General features: G+C 41.7%; 1 protein-coding gene across 2 annotated transcripts in view; it reads right to left on the bottom strand.

The window, feature by feature from the left end:
- Positions 1–26,924, bottom strand: part of ncanb (neurocan b) — a 131,512-nt gene that overhangs the window by 45,545 nt on the left and 59,043 nt on the right. For both annotated transcript variants that reach the window (XM_086088711.1, XM_086088712.1), the window contains 7 exons: positions 21,575–21,804; positions 21,337–21,505; positions 14,596–14,770; positions 12,718–12,845; positions 12,185–12,478; positions 10,142–10,822; positions 4,278–5,405 (listed from right to left, as the gene is read on the bottom strand). In XM_086088711.1, coding sequence (XP_085944837.1) covers positions 4,278–5,405; positions 10,142–10,822; positions 12,185–12,478; positions 12,718–12,845; positions 14,596–14,770; positions 21,337–21,505; positions 21,575–21,804 — 2,805 coding nt within the window. The remainder of the gene's footprint in view (positions 1–4,277; positions 5,406–10,141; positions 10,823–12,184; positions 12,479–12,717; positions 12,846–14,595; positions 14,771–21,336; positions 21,506–21,574; positions 21,805–26,924) is intronic.

The following is a 26,924-nucleotide window of genomic DNA, read 5'->3' on the forward strand; positions in this document are numbered from 1 at the left end:
CGGGGGGCAAAAAAAAAAAGAAATGCAAATGATTTTACTGCAATGTTTAACAATATGTGAGCATGAGGCACACATTTCCAACAAGAGAAATACATAATTAAATAGTATGTTGTGCGAGGGGGAAACAGCATGCAGCATCTGTTACTGAATTAAACTCTGCTTTTGTGTGTGCGTGTGCTCCCGAAAGATCCCGAAGTGCTGCGTGAGATGAAAAAGTGTTCATAAAACAAAACAAGAAAAAAGTGCTTTCTGTTTCAAGCGACGGAGAGATGCGGGAACAGTAAGGATCAGGAGAGTCAGTCATTAGTCTGCCTTAATAGGACATCTGGGTGGTTCAGTGCGCAAAGTAAAACACAACAGCTTGTGACGGGCCTCCAGAGGACCAATAATCAAGTTGTGTTGTGACAGCAGAGATAATAAGCCACCTTTATGACATCATAAACATACTCGCTTCAGACAGCTTTTCCTATAGGCTGCATTTGCGTTGATAAATTCACTTTTACAAGCTGATTTAGCGTTCCCTAAAACATGGCTGTTGAGTTTTTAGCGACTATTCAAGAATAAATGAACATTTTCTTTAACTGGGATGTCAACCATGCCGCTGATTACACTTATTTACACTTATTTACACTGTAGAAAATCCCTTATTGAATTATTTAGTAGTCATGTGGCTTTTCTTTCATCCTTTTATCGCACTTTTGCAAATGTTTGCCTTGTAACATATCCTGGTGAGTTTGTTTAAGCAGAGGAGCTTTAATTTCCTCCACAGATTACCTTTTGCTTAAGTAGCATAAAAGCCCAGCAGGATTGCTGACGGTTTCAAATTAAAAGATATACAGTATATTCTGGAAAATTGACTTTTTGTTGCTTGTAGACAAAAAATCGCGTCTCAGGAGTCAATTTAAACAACCACATACATCTTTTGTAAACTGCCTATTTCTGAAAATGCATCTTTGAGAGAAGAAAGGGTAAGCAGAGGTTCAGTGTTAGCAAAGCTGAAGCGTTAGCTAAAAACGTGATCCGCGCTAGCATGTGATAAGCGTCAACAATTCTAATATATTGTGTATAAATATCGTGACTAAATTCAATACTTCGATACGGAAGTCAGGGCAGCAGTTTTATGCTCAAGAGCCACGTTTGATATGAAGTAAAATTTATGTATGTGCGTGGCAGTGAGATATGAACAGCCCAGTGATGCAGTTTAGAGGCCCACAAGAGTGAGTTCTCCCCTATGCACTTAAGCTTGTTCTCGACAGTTTGTCTTGCCTCATTAATTCACAACTTTGTGCATACAAAGAGTCAATGCCCGCGGAAGAGTTTACGCACATGCTTTATGCCCTCTGGCAACCGAGTCCCTTAAATAAGCAGTAATAGTGTTTGACATTGTTAGCCTAATAGCATAACTGTCATTTTTAACTCACTGTCACAATATAAATGAAGAATACCAATGTGCTAGTTAAAAGATGTCGTGCATGGATTTATGCCATACATAATTGAGAAAATTCAAAACAAAACCTGTCCCCTTCTGGATTTCATTGACATTCACAAGTTTCAGGACAACACCGGCCTCACAATTAAATGAATCACGGTGCAAGTGGATTCATTCCCAAGTCACGCATGATAGGTGTGTCAGAAGTGTGGATGGAAGAATATAGATAGATTTAGAGAAAAAGTGCTTCAAGACCAGGTATGGTAAAAAAAAAAAAAAAAGGACTTAAGCGGGAGAATATAGCCAATAGGGATTGACTGCTTTGAATCCGACTGTGCTGGGTTCAAGAGGCAGATCAAAACCCGATCCACATCAAAGACCAAAGAGCAACAAAAGACACAGGGTCGTGGCCGACAGAAGCAGCCGGAAAAGAGAAAAATATGAGCGTCAGGAATAGGACGGGGCAGACAAATCAATTGGCTTCTCTGAGCTGGCGGACAACCTGAAACATCCATCCGCAGAAACACTGGTAATATGCCACTCTGGCTTGCCCCTGATTCCATTTATCGTCACCCCTTCATGCCAAACACTCGCACACTTCAACCTTTCTCAGCTTCTGAATTTTAACTCTCCAATTTTTTTTGAGGGCCGGATAGAGGACTATTGATGTTGCTGGTCGTCTAGTCCCTCTTGGAAAAAAACTGAAGTCAGAAAGGCTTTCACTGAAGTGTGATACAAATGATTTTTTTTAAACATCAGATTTTTTTTAAATGTGAAAGACATACGGTAGATATTTTTCATTAGACAGCGAGGACAAGAAATCCTAAATAAATTCCTATGAAGATAGTCGTGACTCAATACGTTTAGTTTTTACACGTGCGTGTTTGAGGCCAGTCTGACAAGCGATGAGAAAGTTTTCCAAAGTTATGACAGGGCAAACGCAAAGGTCTGAGAACGTAACAATGTCAAAGAAAGAAAGATGTAAAAAATGAAGTGGCCCTTGGTGTAAACAGACATAAGACAAGGCTCTTATTGATCACTGTGAAGTTTATATACTCCCACCTACAGTATAACACCTTAGAGGACACACTAACCTCGCTCTTATTCTCTTTTCTTCCATCTCGAGCTGTCCACCCCCGCTGCCCTTTCCCTCCCTGTTGTAATTTCCTCTGCAGTACACCTGACAACTACAAAAGGTTACCCCGACGCGGGGGCTTTATTCTTGTAATCGTCCGACATGAGCCGCCCATTCAAATGTCATCCTATAAGAGACGCTGATTATGCGAGGTAATGCACTCGTAGAAAAATGTATACAACTGTCACAAACGTAGTGGAACAATTTGGAATCTGACCGATATTTTTTTGGAGCCATAGGTATGTGTCAAAATTTATACAAAACTTGGAGTTCAAAGAAACTGTTTAAAAAACTGGGTATTTTTTTCCAATATTTTCTGTATAGCAGGAATATTCCGGTTCACTGTTAAAAAAAAAGAGTAATATTTACTTAACATAGTAAAGTTTTTTCCACTCCGAAATTCAAAGCAAATTTTACAAGAACAGTTTTGAGTGCATCTGACCAGTTTATAAAAAAAGTAAAAAAAACAACAAAAAAAAAAAAACAATTGGTTCCTCAAGCCATTTAGGAACAAACTCATGACCTTCACTCTACCACCGGAGCCATGCCACTCTTGCCATTTGCCACTATACTGCATTGCTGGTGTGTCCAAAATGAGACCTAAAACGGGTCTAGGGGTTACAAGGATTCCGCCTGACACCACTATACTAACACACAGCAAGGGTGGCATGGCTGAGGTGGTAAAGTGGCTGTCTGAGTTTGTTCCTCAAACTTTAAGTAGTTTTAAAGAAAAGAAAAAAACATAAATTAACTGGTAAAATGTGCTTATAAAACTCTCCTTGTAAAACTTAGTTAGAATTATATATTACTTATTTTTTTACAGTGTTGCTTCCCATGAACAAGTAATGCTTTTATTGTTATGTCGTATGCGTGCCACATGTGATTTTGCCCAGCCAGTGAGCAAAGAACCCCAAAGAAACAGTTCCAGAATGCCATGTAATAGATTGAACTCACAAAACAGTGGGTAGAAGTCTGTGCTCCAAGAAATTTTCAATTAAAAACACATTGCGAGCTGAATATTACACAGACGGCGCCGTGAGAAATGAATTTAATTTTCTCTGTGCTCTTCCGCCACGGTGGCGCGGCCATCAGCTATCAGCGAAATCAATGGCAACATGCTGTGACAAACAAGCGCAACCGCCAGTGCGGCGAAAGAGAGAGGCGGCCGATGTTTGTTTGGCGGGGGTTCAACAAAAGCGAGGGAATGAATGAAAAACAATTAGAAAGGGAGGCGAGAGTGCAGTCAATTATGAGGCCCATCTTGTAAGATTGTGTCTCCATTGATTTGTTGGGGGTGGGCGAGGATCTTTGTCTCCCACACAGTCCACCTAATTGCACTCACGCCGACCCTCTAATTAAGCTACTAAGACCTGGATGCTCTCACCTCACTGCTGCCTGGACTGATTTCTACACCAAGTTGGGAACGAAAGAAATATATTTAGCATGCATCATTCAAGTTAGGGGCAGCATGTTGGACTCGTGGCATTGGCTTTACTACCTTTCGTGGTTTTTATCCAAATACTCCCAACTTCCTCCCATATTCTAAAACCTTGTACGCAAGAATCAATTACAAACTGGCACCAGGACACCTGCATGTTGCCTGAGAAAAGCAACCGTTTGTGACTCCCATTGAGCTGAACAATCAAACTACTCATGACCAGATAATTAGATAATCGCTTGTAGATATAATGACAATAACGAGCGTGAACAAACCTGGTGGGATGAACCCATAGGCCCAGCTGGGTACCAGGATACCAAAAGGGTTTCTTGCGCCTTTGTTGTCCGTCACCGCCGGAGTCTTGTGTTCCTCTGACTTCGGAGTGGAGCCCTTGGAAGGGATCCAGCGACTTCCAAACACAAATGATTCTGACACTGCCAACCTCGACTCCATTTCCGTAACAGCGTCCTTCGAGTTCGACCCAGCGCTCGTCAACTGACTGGCGCTTGTTGTCGATGATGATTCCATTGAGAAGTTGCCCTCCATGTTGCTCGAGGTGTTCTCCATCCATGAGATAGAAATAGATGGTTCCTGTGCGAGGAAGCTTTTGGAGGAAAGTTCATTGGCGACTGCTGTTGTTGCAGGATCTGTGCTCGGAGTGTCTCTGGTTGTCAGAAGCTGCGCCGTGGTGATCTCCGTGGTGGTCAGTACATCCATCAAGGACTCTGGTGTGGAAGTGACCACCTTGGCTGCACCGCGCCCTGGCTTTCTTTTCGCTCCTTTCCTTTGTTTCTTAGGAGCGGGATGGAAGCCACCACTAGAGCCACTTTCTCCTCTTTGTGACGATGAAGAAGAGAGGTTGTCATCAGGCCGGTGAACGTAGATGATCTCACCCCTGGCCTCCTTGGCTGTTTGAGGCAAGGTGGTGGTGGTTGGTTGTGCCACGAGCTGCCACCGTGACGAAGTACTGAGTTCAGCCACAGTCACAAGTTCACTTTGGCTTTGACGGAGAGAAGATTCAGTTTCTGGACTGAGCTCGACTTCACTGCTTGGAACGGTATTCGCAAAGTCCACATGATAAGCTCCCTCACTGCTCCCCTCCACCTCCTCTTTCTGATCTGTCCCAGTTGCGGCGGTTGTTTGTACCTCATCTCCATTCTGGTCCCTCCCCTCACCAGAATAGTTTTCCACTGTGTCCTGGTGAAAGGAGTCGGGCAGAGTTATCATCTCAAGGGGCCCCGATTTGGCTTCCAGAGGCTCCCAAGTGCGGCTTCTGTCAACGTTCCTGGGAAAACCTACTCTGAAACGCCGTAATGACTTGATGGCCCACGCCGGACCTCCTTTTTGAAACTTGACCCGTTCACTAGGGCTTGATTTGCCTTCCGGGCCCACTGCAGTTATCCCTACGGGGAACACAAAGTCAAAAGTATTTAATTGAATTGCATTAACAGTGGGTGGGCAGGTGTGGGCTGCTTTTAATTTCATGGATGTGAAATTAGCAATTAAACATTAAAACCGGATTACATGAGCTCCATGAACAGTTCAGGAAGCACGGCTTTGTGAACATGTGATGCAATAACGATCTGAAGCATATTTTTATACAGATGCACAAAAATCAACCCTTTTGGGAAGTACTACAAGGCTTCAAAGATTTGACTATTTTGTCTTTCCAAATGTTTGCGCAATCAATAGACTTCAGGCCATCTCTCAAAACCTGAAAAATCTGACTGATCACAGCATATCAAATGGAGATAAAAGCAGCACAAGACAAACAGAGAAACGCGTTAAAACCTGGAAAAGACACCAGCTGAGGCAGGAGAATTGCTAGTGCCCAGTAGCCAATTTAAGAGATCGACTGGCTTCTGGTTGAAGGATATTTTAATCGTGTACAGCTGGCAGTAGCACAGAATATCTTGATAACGACTAGAGGAAAAATGATTGCCATGTTTGCTAACTGCTAGCCACCCTACTACCTTTGCGTTGTCCTACCCCTGTCCACTTTCCTCGATCGGTCTAATGTTGGACGAGAATAATAGTCATGGTTACAAAAAGCAGCACAAGACAGACTGAGGAAAGCATACAAAGCACACTGGCTGAGGCAGGGGACTTGCTAGTGGCTAAGCAGAGGATTCAGCTCCTGCCTTTGACTGGCAAGCAGCTGTCAAGGAAAACCCCGAGCTGTTCCTCCTACAACACATTTTATTTGGGAGCTTACAGTGTTTGCTGCTAGGCGCTAAGCGATGCTAAAAGTAGCCACATCTGTATACCCCAGAATACACACAGAGGCTTTTGAAGCATATTTTAATCACATAAACCGTCCGTCCAATTTCTTTACCGCTTATCCTGTACAGGGATGCAAGCAGCTGGAGCCTATCCCAGTTGACTTTGGGCAAAACACAGTTTCTGCCAGCCAGTCGCAGGGCACATATGTGGGGAGAGACAACCTTTCACTCTCACACCGTCACTGAGTGGCAACTGTACCAATGCATAATTAGTGACTCTCATATAAAACAGATCTAAGAACTGAGAAATGTGATCTCTAGCAACTCCCTTGCCTCCATGCTGTCCTGATCCTGGCTGTTTTCCTCTTGAAAAAATACTTATAGGTACAGCCGAAAAAATGTCTTACAATAAAACAGCGCATAACTCAGGTATAGTAATGAAAAAGTCCCGTTTTGAGACCTGTGTCTCGAGTTCTGGCGGATTTCACCAACCCCGTTGTTTTTTGGCTCACATTTATGCAGGACCCGGCCCGTCGTCCCGTTTCTTTATTTTATTACTCAAGTCAGCAAGCCAGTTGTTTGGGCCATGTGTTTGTCGATGACAGTTATCGCAGTGATTTAAACGATAAACCAATTAAAAAGGAATTTAACTGTTAAGTTCCTTCCTATTTACTTTCACATTCACAATTGCGTTGTTACTCTCATCTACATTGCCATACCGGCACTCGAACTACTTCCTGGTCTAAGAACCATGGAAAATGTAGTCAAATGCTGCAGTTACTTATGAACTTACAAATGTGAGCTGAGCGTTTCTGGTGACGCGTTTCCAATGTTACAATGTTGGACTGCGAGGTAAATGACACATTGACTTGTTTAGAGCTTGTTTAGAGTCATTCAAGATAGCATTTAGCATTGGCTAAAGTAATAACACAACCACCAGTCACGAGAATGACCAGTGATTAAATTTGTTAAAAGTTCCTGGTGAGAATTTATTGTATATTTGATTTTCAGTGAAATTGTAGCGCCCTGGTTTTTAATTGTGAAAATCTGGTCACCCTTTACTCGCCACTTTTCCGCAATATAAACCAGAATGATAGTTACAGCTTCAAGCTGTTAATTGTCACTCCTAGTTGAAGTTTAATGACAAACGAAACATTTAGTTACGTTAAGTACAGTATCACATATTGTGTACTGTATTTAAAAAATAATAATAATAATAATAATGTCAGTTTAGCGTAATGCTAAAAATGCAAAAAAATGTTTAATGGTTTGCATTCAACTTAATTATGTCATCACTACTATATGTTCTTATAAAGTACATAAATATAAATATTGTATTTGTGTAGAAGAGGAATCACAACCCTCCTGCCCCCATTTTGTCCGAATCCCTTCTGCTTTCTTTAGCCGCTAACAGAACAATAGTAGTGTATATAACAAAAACAAAGTTTAACATGTAAAACATGTGGACAACTCAGCCCTAATGACAAGACATGCAACTGTACAGGCTTAGACGACAGTATGAGTGGGAAGGCTCAGGTTTCCCTCAGTAATAAAAGAGCTTCTAATGTACTGAGCTGCCTCCCAAATGCTCTTTGTAGTCTTTAAACGTGGCTGCGCTGGAGCAGTAAAAAAACATTAGCATGCAACCGGGAGGCATTTTTCTTGTATATTTGATCCTAATTCACAAGCGGCGGGCAGGCCCTGCTGGAGACATTTTACTATCAATTTTGGGGCCTTTCGTTCCTAAACTAGCGGAACATCATGGCGTAATTAATTGAGCCGTTTGAGCGCCACACAAAGATGGAAGACAAAAACATGAAAAAAGGGGACAGGGGAGGATGTATTCAAAGTCATTTCACACTTCTCGGTTCCTCTCCTCCGGATTGTTTTACTGGAACAACTTCTTGCGCTTTTGCAGAAGCGATAAGCGAAACGACTTGGCTCCCGCATGTTTATTTAGACCAAGTGTTACCCTAGTAGATTATCTGCTCCTGGCCTTAAAAGCAGACACCGTCTCAAGTCATCAATAATTCATCCTGTCAGCGTTTAAGACTCATGACTGCTTTGTGTTTATTTTGGCCAGTGGTGTTATTGAGTGGACCCGGGCTAGGCTAACCCGACATCACCGCTTATCGAGTGTGTAAATGTATATAGAACAGATTACCACCAGAGGGAGAACATACACAAATACTGTTGGCATGAAATATTAAAAGGAAAAAAAATGTTTTATTCAAAAGCTATTGCCTGACGTTTAAGCGAGGTCCGCAAGCGTGGGAATCATTTCCATAGGAGGCAGGCAAACCTAATTGCTGCTAATACGTTTACTATGCCCACTGATGCACAAAAAATATGTTAATCTGGATTTAATCATGCAGTAATGGCCCATGTTGTTCATTCAATGAGACTGTTAGACATAAACAAAATATCCAAAATCGTGTAAACTAAACTACAAAAAGCTGTTGATCTACTTGGCAAAGCACAAAATAATCGGCAAATGTTGCAACACAAACCCCCCAGTGACTCCGCTTCACTACCCTAAGAATCCCCGCGGAGTCGGGCAGAGGTAATATTAAACTGCCGGCGGAGGGTGACAATGCGAGAGACAGACGGGGAAGAGAGATGTGCGATGAACACCACCGCCACCCATCTGCAGGTATGACATTTAATGAAAAAAAAAGAAAAGGGGGTTGGAGGAGAAGTTATTGCAAGGCTGTGTGAATCATGTCAGGAGCATCTACGCTGCCTGTCAGCTCTTCTGTCACATCAATTTGGTCCGACCGAGGTGTAGCTGGAAACATTGTGGAGGAGGCATGTGTTTCTGTGATGGACGCACAGCACTCCACTGAGTTCAATTTTACTTTACTTTACTTACTTTTTTATTTGTACATTGCATCTTAAGTCTTTAAATCCGATGTTGTCCAGTAGGCGCATGAAAAAAGTCAGTGCTTATGCATAGCCCGCATTTATATTTAGCATTTTAGCAATTTAAATGAGAATTTTCTTTTATGGATTAACCAGGACATTTTTATTAATTTATTATGGGTTAAACAGTTCGCTAAATTTGTGGTATGCACCTTTTAATGTCATAATTCAGTGCCTACTGAATATGAATTTGAATTGTGAGCATCAAAATCAAACTTACATTTCTGTTTTCAATGTTAAAAATAATTCAGAATGAACAAATGTCCCGAATTACTGTTCTACTGTACAAAATAAATGTAATATAAATATATATTTTTTAAATCTGTGTAAAAAAAAAATCAACTTTGAGGGTCTTATTTTCAACATATTTTCGTGCTGGGGCAAAATCGAATTGCCCTTTGGCACCATGTTGTGCCTTGTATAAACAGACTTTGCACGCGCCAATCTCGAGCACGGGCCTTAGCTAGTCAATGCTTGCACAATGTCAAGGACTGTGTGCATTTCGCTCGTCCTGATTTTCATGGGAATGAGGGAGCTGCTTCGATTGGCCGGGAGTCCTCTGCGTTCCATCTTAAAAATGGCACAAAATGCCCTCGACTATTTGCGCTGCTCAAGCAATATACCAAAAGAAAGAAAACTCCACACATAAGGCGCACAGTTGGACTGCGCTTTGTACTGGACTTTTGCTGGGTACATAAACAGTGCCCTACGAACTCAGATAGCACAACAACACCATAATATGGAAGTGTATCTGCGCCATTTGCGTCTGGATTCCGAACACTAAATTAGTGTTGGAAAAAATACAGAAAAAGCGAGGCAAAATAAATCAGGACAGAAACAGCATGATATCATTTTGTAACAAATAAATGGGACAGAGTCATGCACTGATTTCTCACAAGCCAAGTTTATAATAAAGAAGTTCAGTTGATCTATTTTATTCCAGCAGAAGAACAGCAAGACATTAAATAGAGGCAAATAAATAAAAACAGTCTTACCATTATCGGCAAATTTGCCCTCCTGCTGTGTGGTGGCCTCAATTTCCCCTGCTTTTTGGACTGCAGGCAGTAATGGAAACAGTGGCACCTCCTCTTTCTCCTGCTCAGACAGACCATCCTCAGCACTCTGTAATCCACTCGCATGGAGAAGCCTGGAGGGATAAGCGTCGTTCCCGTGCTCCAGGATGGCGTTGTCCCTTTCGCCCTTGTTTTCACTGGCATGTGAGCTCAAAGTTTGGTTCCTGTTGGAAGCTTCCCCCATCCCAGTACCAGCCCAGTACTTGAAAGGCTTCATTAGCGTGTTGACAAAGTCAGCCAGCATGCTTTTAGCGGTGTGAGGCTGGGAGGTGGTGGATGCCGCTGATGGGAAAGTGTCAAAAGAAGCATCTTCTTCCTCTTGGGCCGAACCGCCGTGGATCTCCAGCTCCAACGGAGCATTGCTGCTTTTCGGGTCGTCTGGGTTGCCATCTTGTTTGCTATCCCAACCCTGCTCGGGCCTCAAGTGGATGACTACGTGCTCGTCGGAGATGTCAGAGGAGTTATCCGTGGCCGCTTCGTTCGGGTCCGTCTGAGGAGAGCTCTTGGGAAATGGGCTGAGTGGGGAGTCGGCCTGTGCAGCTGGGATGGCGGCGTGGAGTAAAGCGAGGGCCTGTGTGGCTTGCGCATCGGAGGCTTGGTAGGCTAAAAAACACACGAGAGGACATTTTTACTCAAAAAGTACAAAGATTTTCATCTTTTATTTGTATGCAGTGGTCGGTTAGTGAGGCAGAGTACTGTATGCCTCATCTGATGTTTTTTTCTTCTTTAAAAAAAAAAAAAGCATTATTATGCAATCAGCAAGACTAAATATGTAACACAAACATTAATAACTAATAAATTAATAATACTTACATACATTAGCCTGACTATGGAAATGTAGAGTGTATGTTACAAGTGACTGAAAAAACACATTGAAAACTTGAAGAAAGACAGAAACAGGAAATTGCCAGTGCCACTACAAGCCTCCTCAACCAATTAGTGAGGGATTGCGCAATCTAAAGTGAGACGAGGCTACTTGCTGCTGACCTTTGTGTTTCATTCATTTAGGATATATGCAAAACGAAAATCAATATAAAGCAAAGACCATACAACTAAAATGGACAATGTTTTTATATAATCATATTATTTTATATTATATTTGTATTTGCCCATCCCTAATTTTAACACTCTACTACCCTACTTCTTAGCCAATGTCAATTTGATGCCATTTATATGCCTGACAATAAATATAAAATTAAGGGGAATTATTAGTTAATTTAGTAAAAGTATTTTATTCTGTATTCTCAAAATTAATTTCTTGTGTCTATTTTAATTCCCTTCCTCTTGCTTGTCGCACACCGTTTTGCATACACTGCATTGTTTTGGATAAGTCGCCATCAAGACAGATAGTCATGTAGCTTGGCCTGTCCCCCTAAAAAAAACGGTCTTTTATTAAAGCCAATATTGACATTTTCATCTCCTTTCAGCTTTTGGAGAACATAATTTGCTTCAGTCCTTCATGTCGTAAAGATGATGATCTACGAGCTTGTTTGTGACAAATGCACTGCAGCTATATTCCCCAGCTGCTGCTGTTGTTTTGTTGACTTAAAATGAATTGTTATTCACAAGCTTTATGACGTGACACCTTGGAATAGAAAATGTCAATCATTCCTACATGGTTGTGGAATTAAAAATATCCTCATAGGAATGTGCATTGGTAAGAATGCGCTGCGAACAGCGGAAAAGTTGAGCAAGATGACAAATATAAATATTAAACACTTCTGAAAGAAACACATACACGGTAACCAAGGTGAATACTGAAAATTATTATATATTTTTTTATATATGATTAAATATTTGGTAAATTAATTATAGTCGAATTAATTTAAAATAAAATGCTCTGTAATTTATTATTCAAGTGAACCTTTTGACATATTTTATTTATTACCTCATTTACAACAGCCCTTGCCCATCTGTCCATTTAAAAAAATGCCCAACCATTGGATAGGACCTGTGACACAGTACCTCGGTAGCAGTAAGCGTCAAACATGGCCGTGGTGTCTGGGAAGCCGGTCCTATTGGGGTTGCTGTAGACCGTCCGCACGCCGGGCTGGTCCCCGCCGCAGTTCTTCCGCGGGACGTTGATGGGGTAACGCACGCTGCCGTCGGCCAACCAGCCCGGGTCGCACTGGTCCAGGCCGGCCTGCCAGGCCAGGTACAGCTGGCCCACGGTCGCCAGTTGGGCTCCTAGCGCGTGGCAGTGGGTGGAGGCTGTGGCCAGATTCAGTTTCTCTTCCACTGTGGAGTGAAAAACTTCACCTGGGAGGGAGCAACAGACAGGATTCACAAAAGCTGGCAAAAAAGTCTGCAGCACTCAAGGGCACATGCGTGTACGCAATGTTGACGTCACCACTATAGTGCACAATACCAAAAAACTAAACAAAAACAGAACCACTCAAAATAATCCACACAGTCAGATTGAGCCAACAGAACATTCAATCCTGGTGGCAGGCGGACTAAAGCCCAAAGGAAGGACCTTGTCTCCTCCGGGCGCCTACCTTGTAGCCGCTTGGCGAAGCAGTAGACATCAAACAGCTCGTCCGGGAACCTATTGCCATAGTTACGGATGCCCGGTGAGTCGTCACGATCGCCATAGCAACCAGGCCGAGGCGACTGAATGGGATAGCTGCAGAGCACAGCCAGAGGTGGTTGAACAAAACAGACAGTGAAGCAATTTCCTCAATTTTGCCAATCAACTGGAAATATTTTCATTTGGACATGACGGTGATAAAGTAAGTAAAATTAAGTATTTAATTAGTACTAGCAATAGTGGCAAAACAAAACAAACTTTTGCAATTTTTTCCCAGGCGTTCACCACAGCCTTTTTTTAAATAGATTTTTTATTTAGGGAGTTTGTACGCTTTAATAGCTAAAATGCATGCTCATTGGGGTTTGAGTCTGGGGATTTACTTGGCCAGTCAAAAACTTTGTTGTTTTGATGGTGTTTTGAGTCATTCGGCACCTTCCTTTGCCATTGCTAGTAACCTACTCTCAAGACTCGCCGATGAATATTTGCTTGACTTGAGGCATATTTCTCCAACCACTTTATTGAGGTTCCAATGTTAGGAATGATTGTCTCCTTCCTCGATAAATTCCTTTCATTATCATCTCGGCTTTATTTTATTAAAAAAATTACCCTTAGAAAGAAAATGAAAACTCTTTGTAAAAAAACATCTCCCAATGGTGTCATAAAGTGCAAGCACGCCATTCATAACATGTCACAACACGCTCAAGGCAATTAAGAAACAACAAGTCGTTCCCTTTAGTGTTAAATAATTATACATCCATCTTGCTTGGTGATTGTTTCCAAACACATTTCATACTCAAGGGAGATGAAGGTGGGAAGTCAGTGAGAGGTTAAAAGCATTCAGAATCCCTCCAGCGCTTTGGTGAGCCGTATTTTAGGCGCCAGCTTTAGCTGTTGTTTCACCTGGCAAAGCACACACTACATACAGGCTTTTTACACACACTATTTCATGGTAGTGGACTCTCCTCCCAACCCCCATCCAGCTCATGAATCAATGGCAGCCTTGCTATTAATTGGACACTTGGCTGATGTTCACTTTGAGCCTCCTCAATGCGGACCAATTAGCCGTGTCCCCAGTGGAAACAAGGGGAGTACGAGGGAGGGCGACGGAAGGAAAACAACAACAACCTGCCAGCGAGACAACAGTCATTCAGTCTCCTTGACGACCGCAGTAAAGTGTAATTCAAATGTAAATATGAGCTCAGTTGAGCTCGGAGGCGACTAATGCCGACGGGCCTGGAATGACTGACAGTGGGGAGCGTTGTTCAAATGTGTGCGCAAACATGCAATTAGGAGCAATCATGGAGCGCGTACATACTTGGAAAATACACAATACTGTGCAAAATCTTTGGCCACCATTAGCTTTGACGTCGTAGCCATTATGATCAGTTACAGTACAGTTCACTGCTTGCTGTTCTCTAACGAGGAGCGAAACGGTCCACTTGCACGCCTTTCTGTGACTCATCCAGTCTCTCTGCATCTCTGTGTCAACTTGCTGATGACACGCTAAGCTCAATCCTAACCGAGTCAAGAAATGTAAGGTAACCTAAAACGTTGTAGTGCATTGTAGGTTCATCCTAAATTTTATTGTATATTATTATTTATTATTTATTATTTATTATTTATTATTTATTATTTATTATTTATTATTTATTATTTATTATTTATTATTTATTTTATTTGTTTTTTGTTTTGTTTTTTGTTTTATATAACTCAATTAATTTGATTTTGAATTCAATTTTATTTTATTTTATTTGTAGTAAATGATCATTTGCAGACCAATCAAGTGAATGTGGACAATTTCCCACACTTTTGAATCACTGTGGTAACAAAACCAAAAGAGCCTCACCGCACAGTCTGGTCCGACAGCCACCCGGCGTCACAGTTCTCATAGCCGTCAGCAAAGGCCGCCTGCAGCTGACCCAGCGTGGCGATGACCGCAGAGTTCTCAGCGCACACCCTCTTGGCGTCGGCAAAGGACAGGGCGTAACGGTCGGGGGGAGCGCGGTAATGAAAGAGCACGCCTGGAGCGGGGAGAGACGAGAGATGTCAGCTTCGGAGCATTGAAACATGAGCATCGTAAACATAAAGCCACATGGACGTCGTCGTCGCGCACTGACACGTCCATCTGTGCAGCCACTGGAGAATATTTGCATCAGACAGCGGCTTTAAAAACAAACAACAAATGTCACCTTCCTGCATGGCTCCACTCGCTTTTGTTTAAAAAAAAAAAAAAAAAGGAAAAAAGAATAGCTTTATTTTTGCTCTAAACTCTGTGTTTGGAACAGCCATAACTAGATTAAAGTGGATACGACTTTTTATTTGTCCCTATTAGTCGTCAGAGTTTATACTGAAATTACTGAACTGTTGCATTTTTACATCAGATGTTTTTTTTCGTGGTGATAAAACCTTCAGTCTCATCTTTGTAAGGTAAAATGCATGCTCTTTAGGGTTTAAGTCAGGAGACTGACTTGACCATGATGAACTGCCCTGTTGATTTGGCAACGTGTTTCGTGCCTGTCACAATCCTTCCTGGCTGGCTGCTCTCCGGCTGTGGTGGAATTTTCCACTCTGCCACCTGGTGCCCCTTCAGCTCGTTAGCCAACCACCCACACCTGCAGGACCCAGACGAGGCTCGTTATCCAGCCACCTTATCCGCCATATCGTCTTTGTGTCATGTCTGACTTTACAGTGTTGGCTTCCGGATTGACTACCCGGTTACGACCTTGGTTGTGCTTGACCTTTCCTTATTGCCTCTCACCTACTTTCTGTTTCCGACCCGAAAAAACACGGATGGAAGGGTAGCGATTTGCGGCCGTCACTAACCTGAAAGCAAAGACGAGAGACAGTTTGGGGAGCAAGAAGTAGCAGGAGGAGCAGTGATAGTATAAGAATGTATTTTTTTTTTTAGGGGTGTCAAAATTAGTGCGTTAGTTTTGAGTTAAATTAAAGTTCCTTTAACGCCACAAATTTTTTTCATGCACGATTAATGACCACCTCTTACTTGGAAAACCTGTACTGGGGGAATTCCAGTCACAACGCAGCAGACACGTCCATGTCAAAATTTAGTAGTAATAAATTTAATAATAATGCATATATTTGTGAAGACTGTTACTTCATGTTAAAGTTCAGATAGCTCCTAATATGAAAAGAAAAATGCACTAAGCTGTCACCAATGTCTTACAAATGCAATTATGCAATCTAGTGGCAGAAAAATTGGCAACACAAATCATTATCACACTCGTAATTTTATGAATTATTATGAAATGGCTGTATCAAGGGCTAAAAGATGCAGCCATATTTCTATTAGTTATGTTAACAAGAGTATGACAACTTAGAACAAATATTTTATTGTACATTAAGACCAGATATAACATTTGTGATTAATCGTGAGTTAACTATTTACGTCATGCAATTAATTAGGAATACACATTTTAATCGCCTGACACCCCTATTTTGTGTGTGTGTGTAAACTGGTCTAAACTGATTCTAAAGGAATTAAATACAATTGTGTGCTGTTACCTTTTATAAACTTTTTTTTTTTACTGACAGATAGTGATGGCGGAAGTGTGGTTAAAATGAGTGACAGACTGATGGACCAGGCCTGCCTGAAATAATGGCGGACTGATGATGACGGACTGGCGGGTCGTCCGCTGGCGAATGATGAATATTTACTGATGCGCCCACCACTGCTAATTAGGATATTCATCCATCCATCATCACAATGTCTTGTTTTTCACCTACGGACTGCTGTTTGGTTTTCATGTTGCTTAACAAAAGTGAACTAATATGAATGTAGTTGTCTCGGGCAAAACTCCAATTTGAAAGTGAGCATTACACTTGACTCCACGTAATATACCTTATAAATGCGCAGGACAATCCCTCACTCCTCAGGGCTGCCGTTAACGGTAAGTGCATTGAGTTACAATTCTTTGAGTTGGCTTCATAGATCTTATACAGCGACTCTAAAGTGCAGATGGTGGTTGCTCATTGCAATTAGGAACACAGTAAGCCTCAATTCCCAGAGCTGTGAAAAGCAGAAGCAAGCTGTATATTCCATTTAAATGAGAAAGAAATAGCTTTCCATCTCCACCTGCCATATTTGCTCGCCACTCACCCAGCCCAGCCCAGCTCCGCTCCCGTGACGATCGACATGAAACCAGTGGGTGTCCGGCTACTGACACGTTTACTTTATCAGGCAGAGTGACACAGATCCATGTGAAATGGAAAGCTAGGTGGCTGTGTGCCCATTAGCACTCCAGGCTAAAGGCAGTCTATATCCTTAAGGGCTGTCCTTTTTGCAGAAATATCGAGGCTGTCCAAACAGGTATGCAATCCAACTGTGTGCTTGAGCGAGGAAGATTGTGTTCTCGCACATCATCGTATTCATTCCAGGGTGGACCCACGGTGCACTATGAATATACAGTATGAACACTTCTCGGCCCTCCAGAGTAATAGAATCCATTCTACATACGGCAGCTCTCATCGGGTATGTAACTTATGTCCCAGCGTACACAATTATATTTTCTAGCTATTTCTCCAGCATAATGGAATATCTTCCTGACAAAAATGTGGATCCATAGCCTGTAAAGTACTTTCCGTAGCAACGCAACCTCTAATTGTAAGGCTATGTTAGCTTCAGAAGCTAGAAGAATGCGGCAGAAGATGCTGTAAAAAATACTTGAGGACTGCTCCTAATGTTGCAATCAAAAACGGTATAATTTTGCCACAAAATGCTGCCCTTACAGTACTTACATTTTCAGGCACGGGTGCCCTTGAGACTCCATTTTGTGTTGATCGATAAAGCTGCTAACTGTGGATAAATTCATGTAACTTTCCAAGGGTTGATACTAAATAAATATTGCGACCCCTAAAAGACATACATTTCCACCTAGATCCACACACTTGATGAGCTTTGTGACTTCATTTAGACGAGATTAGTATCATTGCAGTGTACGCTTTCTGTGCTGTTTTTGTTTGGTCTGGTGCCGTGAGAGTACAAAAGATGAGCCTTGGCTCGATAAAGGTTGGGAAACAATGCTCTTGTCAATTAGAACACTCTTTCCAGCCAAGGCTGCCGGTTCTCCGGTTAAACCAGTTCCCCCGCATCACCACGAGGGACTCAAACAATCAATAGCGCCATGTCTAAGAGACATACAATTGACTCCGAAATACGTGTGCTGAGAAGCTAAGCAGGCCACTGTGAATGGGGCGTCGCGTTTGAAATTAAAGACGGAATATCAAAAGGAGGAGCGTTACATCACTTTGAATGGAAAATGGAATAAGATCCACGTGCGTTAATAAGTTATTGATATAGCCAAGTGGTATCAACAACGCCTAGTGGATACGTTTAAAAACAAGCTTTGGAGTGGAGGAGAAGTAGCGTGACGGCCAATTAAGACCGGACCCTGGAGACGGCAACTCCTTGCTAGCTATGTAATTGGCTTCCGTCTGAATCATTGGCGCTCGCAGCTCACTAATCAGCTGTTCGACAGAGGTGGGATGTAAAACGGAACGCATTCATATTTGCTTAGCAACGTACATAGCAGCCAAAGAAAAGGGTGCCATTACCTTACATACATTACATACATTACCTACTACATTATGGACTTGTATAAAAAGTGTACAAACTGTACAACCAAGCACTTAGTTTGGTCTTTCACGACTCCGCATTTCATGTTATTTCGGATTACAGTGTTTTATAAAGATAAAAACGCTGCTTTGATGATGATGATGAAAATTGCATCGTCTCGGATCAGTAAATTGTTCACTCCTTACTACACTCATAATTGAAGTCCCTCGTACCTCAAATCTACTCTCCCCATCGATATGAATGGAAATGCCACTAATCCGTTCCAATTTCGAATAAAGAGAAATACAACTGTAACCTATTGTAAAACACAAATATAATTTAGACAAATACCATCATTGCCAGACTTTTTTGACGACTGAGAATTTACACCTACAAACAAAAAAAACAAGATTTCCTGCTTTTATGACTTGTAATCAGCAAACAGGCACAAACTGGAGTACTGTACAGTCGTGTGCTGTGCTTTCGAAATGGCGTTGCCAAGTGAGTGCCGGCTATCTCGCCTTGACGCTCACTCCATTCTACTTCCCCACCGTGCACAGCATGTTCTGCTGCAGCAGTCGTGCTTTGGCTGTCTGTCTTTCTTGAGCGGAGGTTATGTTCCATGTAATTCAGCTTCTTGATAGCACAATCACTTGAACTTTCTTGGGAGCCATTTTGAGGGCTAATTTACAGTGAAAAATAAAGATACCCGAAATACAGTCGTGCTGTTCTCCTGGTGCTCGGGAGAAAATTTTCATCAGTCAGTAAGTATTAAGTAAGTATAAAATATGATAGCTATAAACCACGGATTTCAGTGATACACTGTAGTAGTAGATTTCCGTGACAGACAAGTTTCGTAGCGTTGTCGCCGTAAGTGAACCGGGATGCGGCGGTGAACGTTGTCTCGTTTTTGTCTGGTCTATCCTGCAGACGCTATGATAATAGCTTATCATTATCTAAAATAGAGATGGCTGTAATTGTGTTAGCCATTGCACAAATGTGAAATGATGCAATGTTTTCCTCCCATTAAGAGCCACCTCGCTCAGTGTACACTTTTTGACGATAGCCTAGTCTCTGTTGGCTTTCGCTTTCATTTCATGCATGAACATGGCCGGCTCAAGGGAATGATTTTTAATGGGTTTGAGTTCCCTCACCTTTATTTCCCTTCATTGTTGTGTTTTGTGGACCGTAAACAAGCCCGAGTGTAATGGTCGCATTAGCCCGACATGTCATTATTATTCATAAAGGCAGACCTCGGGTGCAAAAGGGGCAGCCGCACACAACCAAAGAGCAGAGTGTTAATTTGCAATAATAATTAGTGGAGGCCGAAAAGAGGTGCGCTTGAATGACGGTTAAATGGTGTAATTACTGTGGACGTCACCGCTCATCATATCATAACGACATCAAACACGATAGAAGAACATAAAAACAAGTCAGTGCGGCGGGCTCGGTTTTAAAACCGTTCCACTATGTGTTATATTTAAGACAGAGCAATTGTAAAATTTATGTTGAGTAAATCAACTTTTCCGTTCAGGGGTATGGCACTCCACGGATTCTGCCTAGCAACTGTCTGCTGAATATAGCGAATGCTATGTGTAGTTAACATTATACTGAGATTTACCACATCAATTCATCCATTTTTTTTTTACAACACTTGTTCTAAATAGGGTCATGGCTGAGCTGGAGTTTCTACCAGTCAGTATAATATGAGCAATGCAGTATTAATTACATAGACAAATTCTACCAAACAGATGCTATCGTAAATATCCCGTAGCCAGAGAAGCTTGCCAGCAAACATTGTATGTTGAGTAATTCAGTATGAATTACTTAAACAGGACACAATGACATGAGATTGGCTCGCGACCAGTCCAGGGTGTACCCTGCCTCTCGCCCAAAGGCTCCCGCTCATCCAACACCATAATGACGACAAACGCTGTAGTACTGAGCGGTCAGGCGAATTATGACATCACAATTAGGGGAGTCAAGTAAACAAAAACAATCTTTATAATAATATGTTCAATGTGCTCCCACTTGTCTAACGTAGCATTCTGATTCATATTTTCATTTGTGGAATATAAATTAGCAGCAAAACCCGCCCGCTTTTATCCATCTCAGGGGGCGGCCATTTTTGTTTTTTTGTTTTTTTGGGGTCATGTGTTGTAAAGAACATTTTTGACTTTACTTCCTTTTTAAGTTCTATTTCATGTTCAATGGTTGTATCTAGAGCTGTCAAAAGTAATCGATTAATCGACAAGCAATCGATTATCAAATTTTATTTATTTTAATAATCGAGTAATCGTTTGGAGCCATTTTTTTTTTCATTTAAAATTGTCCAAATCCTCTTATTTCAGCATATCCACAGTAATTGTTCACTGATTTCTGTAGTCCTTCATGAAAGAAGACTGATTATCTTTTGTGTTGAATCAAAATTAGACATTTGCAAACATCTGTTTTTACTCTAGAAAACAGTGACCAAACCGGTAACATAGTACAACATCAATCCCCCTTATTTTTAATCTCTATACAAATACGAAGTACGAAATAAACACCAATCACTGGTTAATAAACAGTACACTCTAAAAACAGTTGGATCAAAAATAACCCAATTATGGGTAAAAAAATTTACCCATCTTCTACTTGGGTCAATTTGGCCCAACTTTGAGTCAAGAAATTAGTCTTTTATTGCAAAATAAAACAACTCATAAATATTGGTCAGATCATATACTTGGGTAAATAAATTAGGTAATTTTGTATAAAACAACCCAAAAAGTTGGGTCAAATTGACCCATAAAGCGGATTGGTCCATTTTTGATCCATATTTGGGTTACTTTTGACCCAACTGTTTTTAGAGTGTAATCAGGGTGAAAATGCTTTTTTAATACACTTTAATGCAAAATTTTAATAAATCTGATTAGTCGATTAATCGATTGGATAGTCGATAGATTAATCGATTCTAAAAATATTCGATCGTGACAGCACTAGTTGTATCACACATTTTTGTTTTTCCCCCGCACTGACCTGTGACCTCCAGCGGGACAGTGTCTCGCTCGTCGTTAATGCCCACAACAACTTCACAGCGGTACAGGCCGGCGTCGCTGGATCGCAAGCCTGTCAGAGCCAGACTGGCGTTGTATCGGTTGTCGCTGTAGCCAGGCAGCGACACCCGACCCTGGAAAGCTTTCTTCACCTGGCAGAGGAGAGAACACGGATGAATCAAACACCAAGAACTCGATCGGTTCTTCTGTGTTAACCGTACCTTGACCACGTTGTCTTTGGCCACCAGGACCGACTGTTCCTTCTGTGAGCCGTCCGGGCCTCGCTGACCCCACACCTTGGTCCACTTGACGCGGGGCGGCTCGTGGGGCGCGGTGGCACCGGGGCGCAAGGTGAAGAGGCAAGGCAGGAGCACCGTCTTGGACAACTCCTCGCTGATGCCCTGATGGGTCACCTTATGCATTCGCACCACCGAGTCGGTGTCACTTAAGCCTGAGTACGAGAGGAGAGATACGTGTCTACAATTCCACAAATTTAGGGTTACCTTTATAACAATTTGAAACAGTAGAAGTAGTTGTAAATTTCAAAATATATAGGTGAATTTGAAGTAGAGCTTGACATTTTGCTGTATTTCATGTTTAATATTAATGGAAACACCAGGAATGATTGGAGCCTCGGAAATACCTGCGTCCGGATTTTATTATAAACGTCCTTCGCCTGTAAGGACAAGCATCATTGTAAAGCTCTAAGGTTGTTTGTCTCACAATGCTAGAGGGAGGAAGGGAGGGAGGGCGTACAGAGCAACATGAGAGCTTATCTAAAGCTCTGACTAATGAATGAAGAAAAAAGGAATGGAGGGGGAAAAAAACATCAATAGGGTAAAAAACAGGAGAAAAGGTTGCACAGAAGGAGAAGAAAATGGGCCCGCTGCACTCTCAGTGCGATGGGATCCAAGTTACATGCGAGCACAATGGCCGCTGCTGTCTGTAATGACATGTCACAAGGGGGTGGTTTAAAGGGCAAAACCGTGGCGTTGTCGCCCATTTCCTGACAACACTTCCTCCTCAAGCCTCAAACCTCCGACCTTGACTCCCACTTATGAAGCATCAAAGAGGATTTGTGTTTAGAGTGACTTCTTATTCTTGAACAACACGGTCATCTTTGAAGCTCAATGGAAGGATGAAAATGAAAAAAATACACTCAATAATTTCCATTATTATCTTCATTACTATTGTACTGTATTGGATCTCTTTTTACGGAGAAAAATCCCAAAATTTTTCCTTCAGTACCTTTTCTACGTACGGTCTACATTTTCTACCATCCAACCTATTCCTACCTGCCACTGTAACTTTCCTACATCCAAGTACTGTAAGTTTATTTATAGAGCACATTTAAACACAGCTCACACTGAACCAAAAGTGTTGATTGTGGGAATACTGAAGCGTTTCCACATATGTTATTGTGATTTTTATTCTCCACACTTTTTTGCCGTTAAAGAACTCCCACATAATAAATCCGATTTTCACCTATTACGTCTCCCGGGGTATATATCGTCTGATTCCACATTACTTACAGTATTTGCACAATTTAACTCATTCACTGCCATTGACAGCTATAGACGTCAAAAAATCATTTAAACTATTTTTATTAGTTTAACTTTTTTTTTCTTCCATTTTTGTTAACAAGAGTATGAAAACCTAGTTTTTTAAATTTATTTAGAACAGATATAAAATTTGTGATTAATCGTGAGTTAACTAGTGAAGTCATGCGATTAATAACGATTACAAATTTTAATCACCTAATGCCCCTAATTTTTAATAACTTTTTATTTTAAAAAACAACAACAATCTTTTTAATTTTTAATATTTTTTTCAATTTACTTCATAAGCACATGCATTCAAATCTTAGCATTCAGCTTTTCATCATTCCTACTCAATTTTTGCAGAAATTGCACTTTGTCTATTTTTCTTACGATATTGTCTAAGGAGAGCAAATAAAGGCAAAAAACAAATAAACAATGGGTCTAGAATGGATCCCTGGGGGACACCAAGTACCCGCCTATGGATACTGAACCTCCTGTTTTTTTTCTACACTCATACTTAGACTGAAAACAAAAACAATTGGAACATGTACATTCAAGTTAACAACTCTTAAGCGTGAGAAGATGGGAACATGATTTTACCACATTTTAATCATGCACAGCTGATAAGGAAGTACTTTTTTTTTTATTCAGCGTACCTACCTGACCCTTTCTACCTTCCTTCCTACTACTTACCAAGCTAGTAGAAACTACTGAAATGATGAGAAAATAACTTGAACAGGAAGATGGCAAAAGCACAAGAATTGCTCTTATGAAATGGCAGACGGTGTGATAAAAGTGACTTTGCGGCAAACTTCCGCACACCACGCATGCACACATGAACACAAACAGAAAGCACATCTTTAGGAGTATATAACACCCTGGCTGCTGTCTCTCTATTTGCTTGGAGCCCCTTGAGGATGAGGCACTGATCTTTGTTTACCGCACACTAACATTTGTAACCCTTCCTCTTAAACACAGCCATCGACAAATGCGCAATAAAAGAGCCGTCCTGGAAGACCGCAGGTTTGGAGCCAAGGCAGGTGTATTCCTTTTCCAGCTGAGCTCCATCAATAATCTTTAATCCCTCTGCCAGATTCGTGTCAGCCCTCAACCTTATACTCACACAACTAACTTTGTGACAAGCCAAACAAACTTTACAATGTCACTCACATTCCGCTTGTGCGCGCCATACGGATGTTTATCTCCAGCCTGGCAAGCTGTGAGCTGCACAGCCAAAATCCAATGAAATTAATTTGCAAATTCCCCCCAGAAATCAGTAAATTACATGGCGGGTGAGGGGGGGGGAAGAAAAAAAAACAACGCAGCGCTCTTCCTCAGCTGTGATTAACATAAACTAGCGGGGGTGCTTATTGCTAGTGTTATAAATCTGCATTTAGATGGAAAAGTTATCACGAGCCTTGCCTCGAGAGATTGACGTGTTGCCTCGGTGACAAAAGCCAGACAAAAACTCCTTCTCTACGTTGCACTTTAAATGTTAACGGGAGATTATTCGCGGCCCTCCAAGTGCACTGGGGTCAAAGTGCGACTCGGCGTGGCGCGTGTGCGTGGGCGAGACGTCACCGGTGGCTCCTCTGTCTCGCCGTACGAGGTCTTTGGAATTATTAAGCGACAGGTGGGAGCCCTTAGGTGTCTCGCGCTGACACAAGGTGCGTACAAATGGCATTTTAACAGCCGCGGGAGTGCAATTACACCCGACGTCTTGTTTTTTTCCCCTGTCTGTGATTTTCGCCCAAGACCAGTCAAGTGCATCCTCTCCTGTTGTTTCCGCTCTACCCCAGGCCTGAAGCTGTTTACATGTCATTAATTGTGCACATTTATAGCTGCCTCGCTGCGATTGGTGGATTGTCAGGAAATGACAGCCAATAGGATACAAAGAAACTCGGACCGTGGGCACATTATGTCGCTCGTAATTGCGGTGTAATTTATTATGTGCTTGAACGCACCGTATTCATAATAACCTGTAATAATAGATTGATAGGGATTCATTCAGTAATATGTTAATTATGGTGGATGTTGTTGTGTACAATTGCACTAGAGCATATTGTGGCTTTCTAATTGTGGAATCTTAGAAGCCTGTTCTAACGCGAATTAAAGAGACTTTTATACCAAAAAAATGATTGAATGTAATCAGTACAAAATTGACATTATGGTGAAATGTAAGTGTTTTTTGTTTTTTTATGAAAACATGCTTCATGTTGAGAGGTGGAAATTTGTGAACGTCCCTATAGAGTGATGCCTTGAGATACGAGTTAAATTTGTTCACACTCATACACTCCCACCACAACTCATCTTTCCCCATTCCATTTGTGGAATATGAGTTCTGAAGCAAAATCCAGCCGTTTTTCTTCGGGGGCGGCCATTTTGCCACTTGCTGTTGACTGAAGATGGCATCACGGTTGCTCAGGGCACATGCAACGACCAATCACAGCTCACCTGTTTTCTGAAGCTGAGCTGTAATTGGCTACCTGAGACCTGAGCAACATTGATGTCATCTTCAGTCGACAGCAAGTGGCAAAATGGCCGCTCCCTGAAACGGATAAAAACGGCTGGATTTTGCTGCCTAACTCATATTCCACTAACACAATAATAACCAGAATGCCATATTTAGACTAGTGGGACTGCATAGAACATATTATTGTCAAAAATGGGGTTGACTTCCTCTTGAATGAAAATGTCATTAATCCCCCCCCCCCAAAAAAAGGAAAAATTATTCTAATGTATTTTTACTGTGATGTTCATGTCAGGACTTTATGTTGCCAATTCCGATACTATTATCAATGAGCGTGGAGAACTTCTTACTAATGATTATTTTAATGATTGATTAATCTGCCAATAATTTTTCAGATAAAAAAAAAACATCCAAATGTCCTTTCAGACATTATTTCAAATCCTTTTACGATTTTACTTCGGCGAACTTGGAGCTTCACACAAAGCAGAAGAAATATCACCAAGCCACCCACACATCGGCTTAAACACACGGTCTCAGGAGTGAGGCCTGTTCAAAAAGCAGGCAACTCCCCGTATAATGTATGTTGAATGAGAGGAGGCGTTTGATCAGCGCTTCGTGTCTCGCTATGGTGCAGATGCTTACGCCGCATGCACACATTGAACATGAACACAAGGCACGCCAACATCAAGTCCGCCGGTGACCCTGCGCGAGTGCACATTTGCATTGACACGCTCTGCCGGGTGGGTTCAAAGAGGATGCAGTCGTGCTGACATTGTCTCGTGTAAAAAAAAAGAAAAAAAAAGAATGAAAGAAAATAAACTTTCAGTTCACCTCTCGCGAAACCTGCCAAGTAGCACACGTTCTCTGAGCATCTTTGGGAGCTTTTCATGTGCCAGCGACTGACTGATTAAAAGGTCTGTCTGCAGATCTACTCCTGTGTTGGTGCATCGCAGCGACTCAAAGGGAGGTTGCTGCCACCGTTTGCTCCGTCTGAGGCGAGACGCTAAAGTTCACACTTCAAAAATCACAAACACGCGTAAACATTCCGAACATGCACTTGCAGCCTCATCGCAAATGGGGGATGTCACATTTTCTCCAAGCAGCACAGTTTGCAATGATATTTTAGGTGTAATGGCAACAAAATAGATAATAAAAATAGAGCACAATATTCTGTGGGCCTTGCAAAATCAGTCAGAATCCATTAAAACCGCCCGGGAGCGAAGGGGGTTGCTTCAGTGAAAATGGCTGGGAGTGAAGGAGTTAAGAAAAAAACTACCTTCATTGTAAAAATTAAACACATCAACATGGTTTAAAAGCATGTTAAAAGGTTGAAAACGTGCAAATTCATGATGTTCCTGATGTTTTATATTCGTATAAAATTAATAAACTATATGCCTCGACTCTTATTTTGATAAGCGCGTAGCGACATAAGGCAGTAATCCAGAAATGCACACTTCATTTTTTTTAACTGTTGATGAAAGACGAAGGCGTGTAGTAAGTCCGCGAGGAGCTGCAGCTAAACAAAACAGAAAAATAACTACAAAAATAGCTAGGATTTTC

Source organism: Leptonotus elevatus, chromosome 11 (genome assembly GCF_054856555.1).
Source record: "Leptonotus elevatus isolate MCC_2025b chromosome 11, RoL_Lele_1.0, whole genome shotgun sequence".
Lineage (NCBI taxonomy): Eukaryota > Metazoa > Chordata > Actinopteri > Syngnathiformes > Syngnathidae > Leptonotus > Leptonotus elevatus.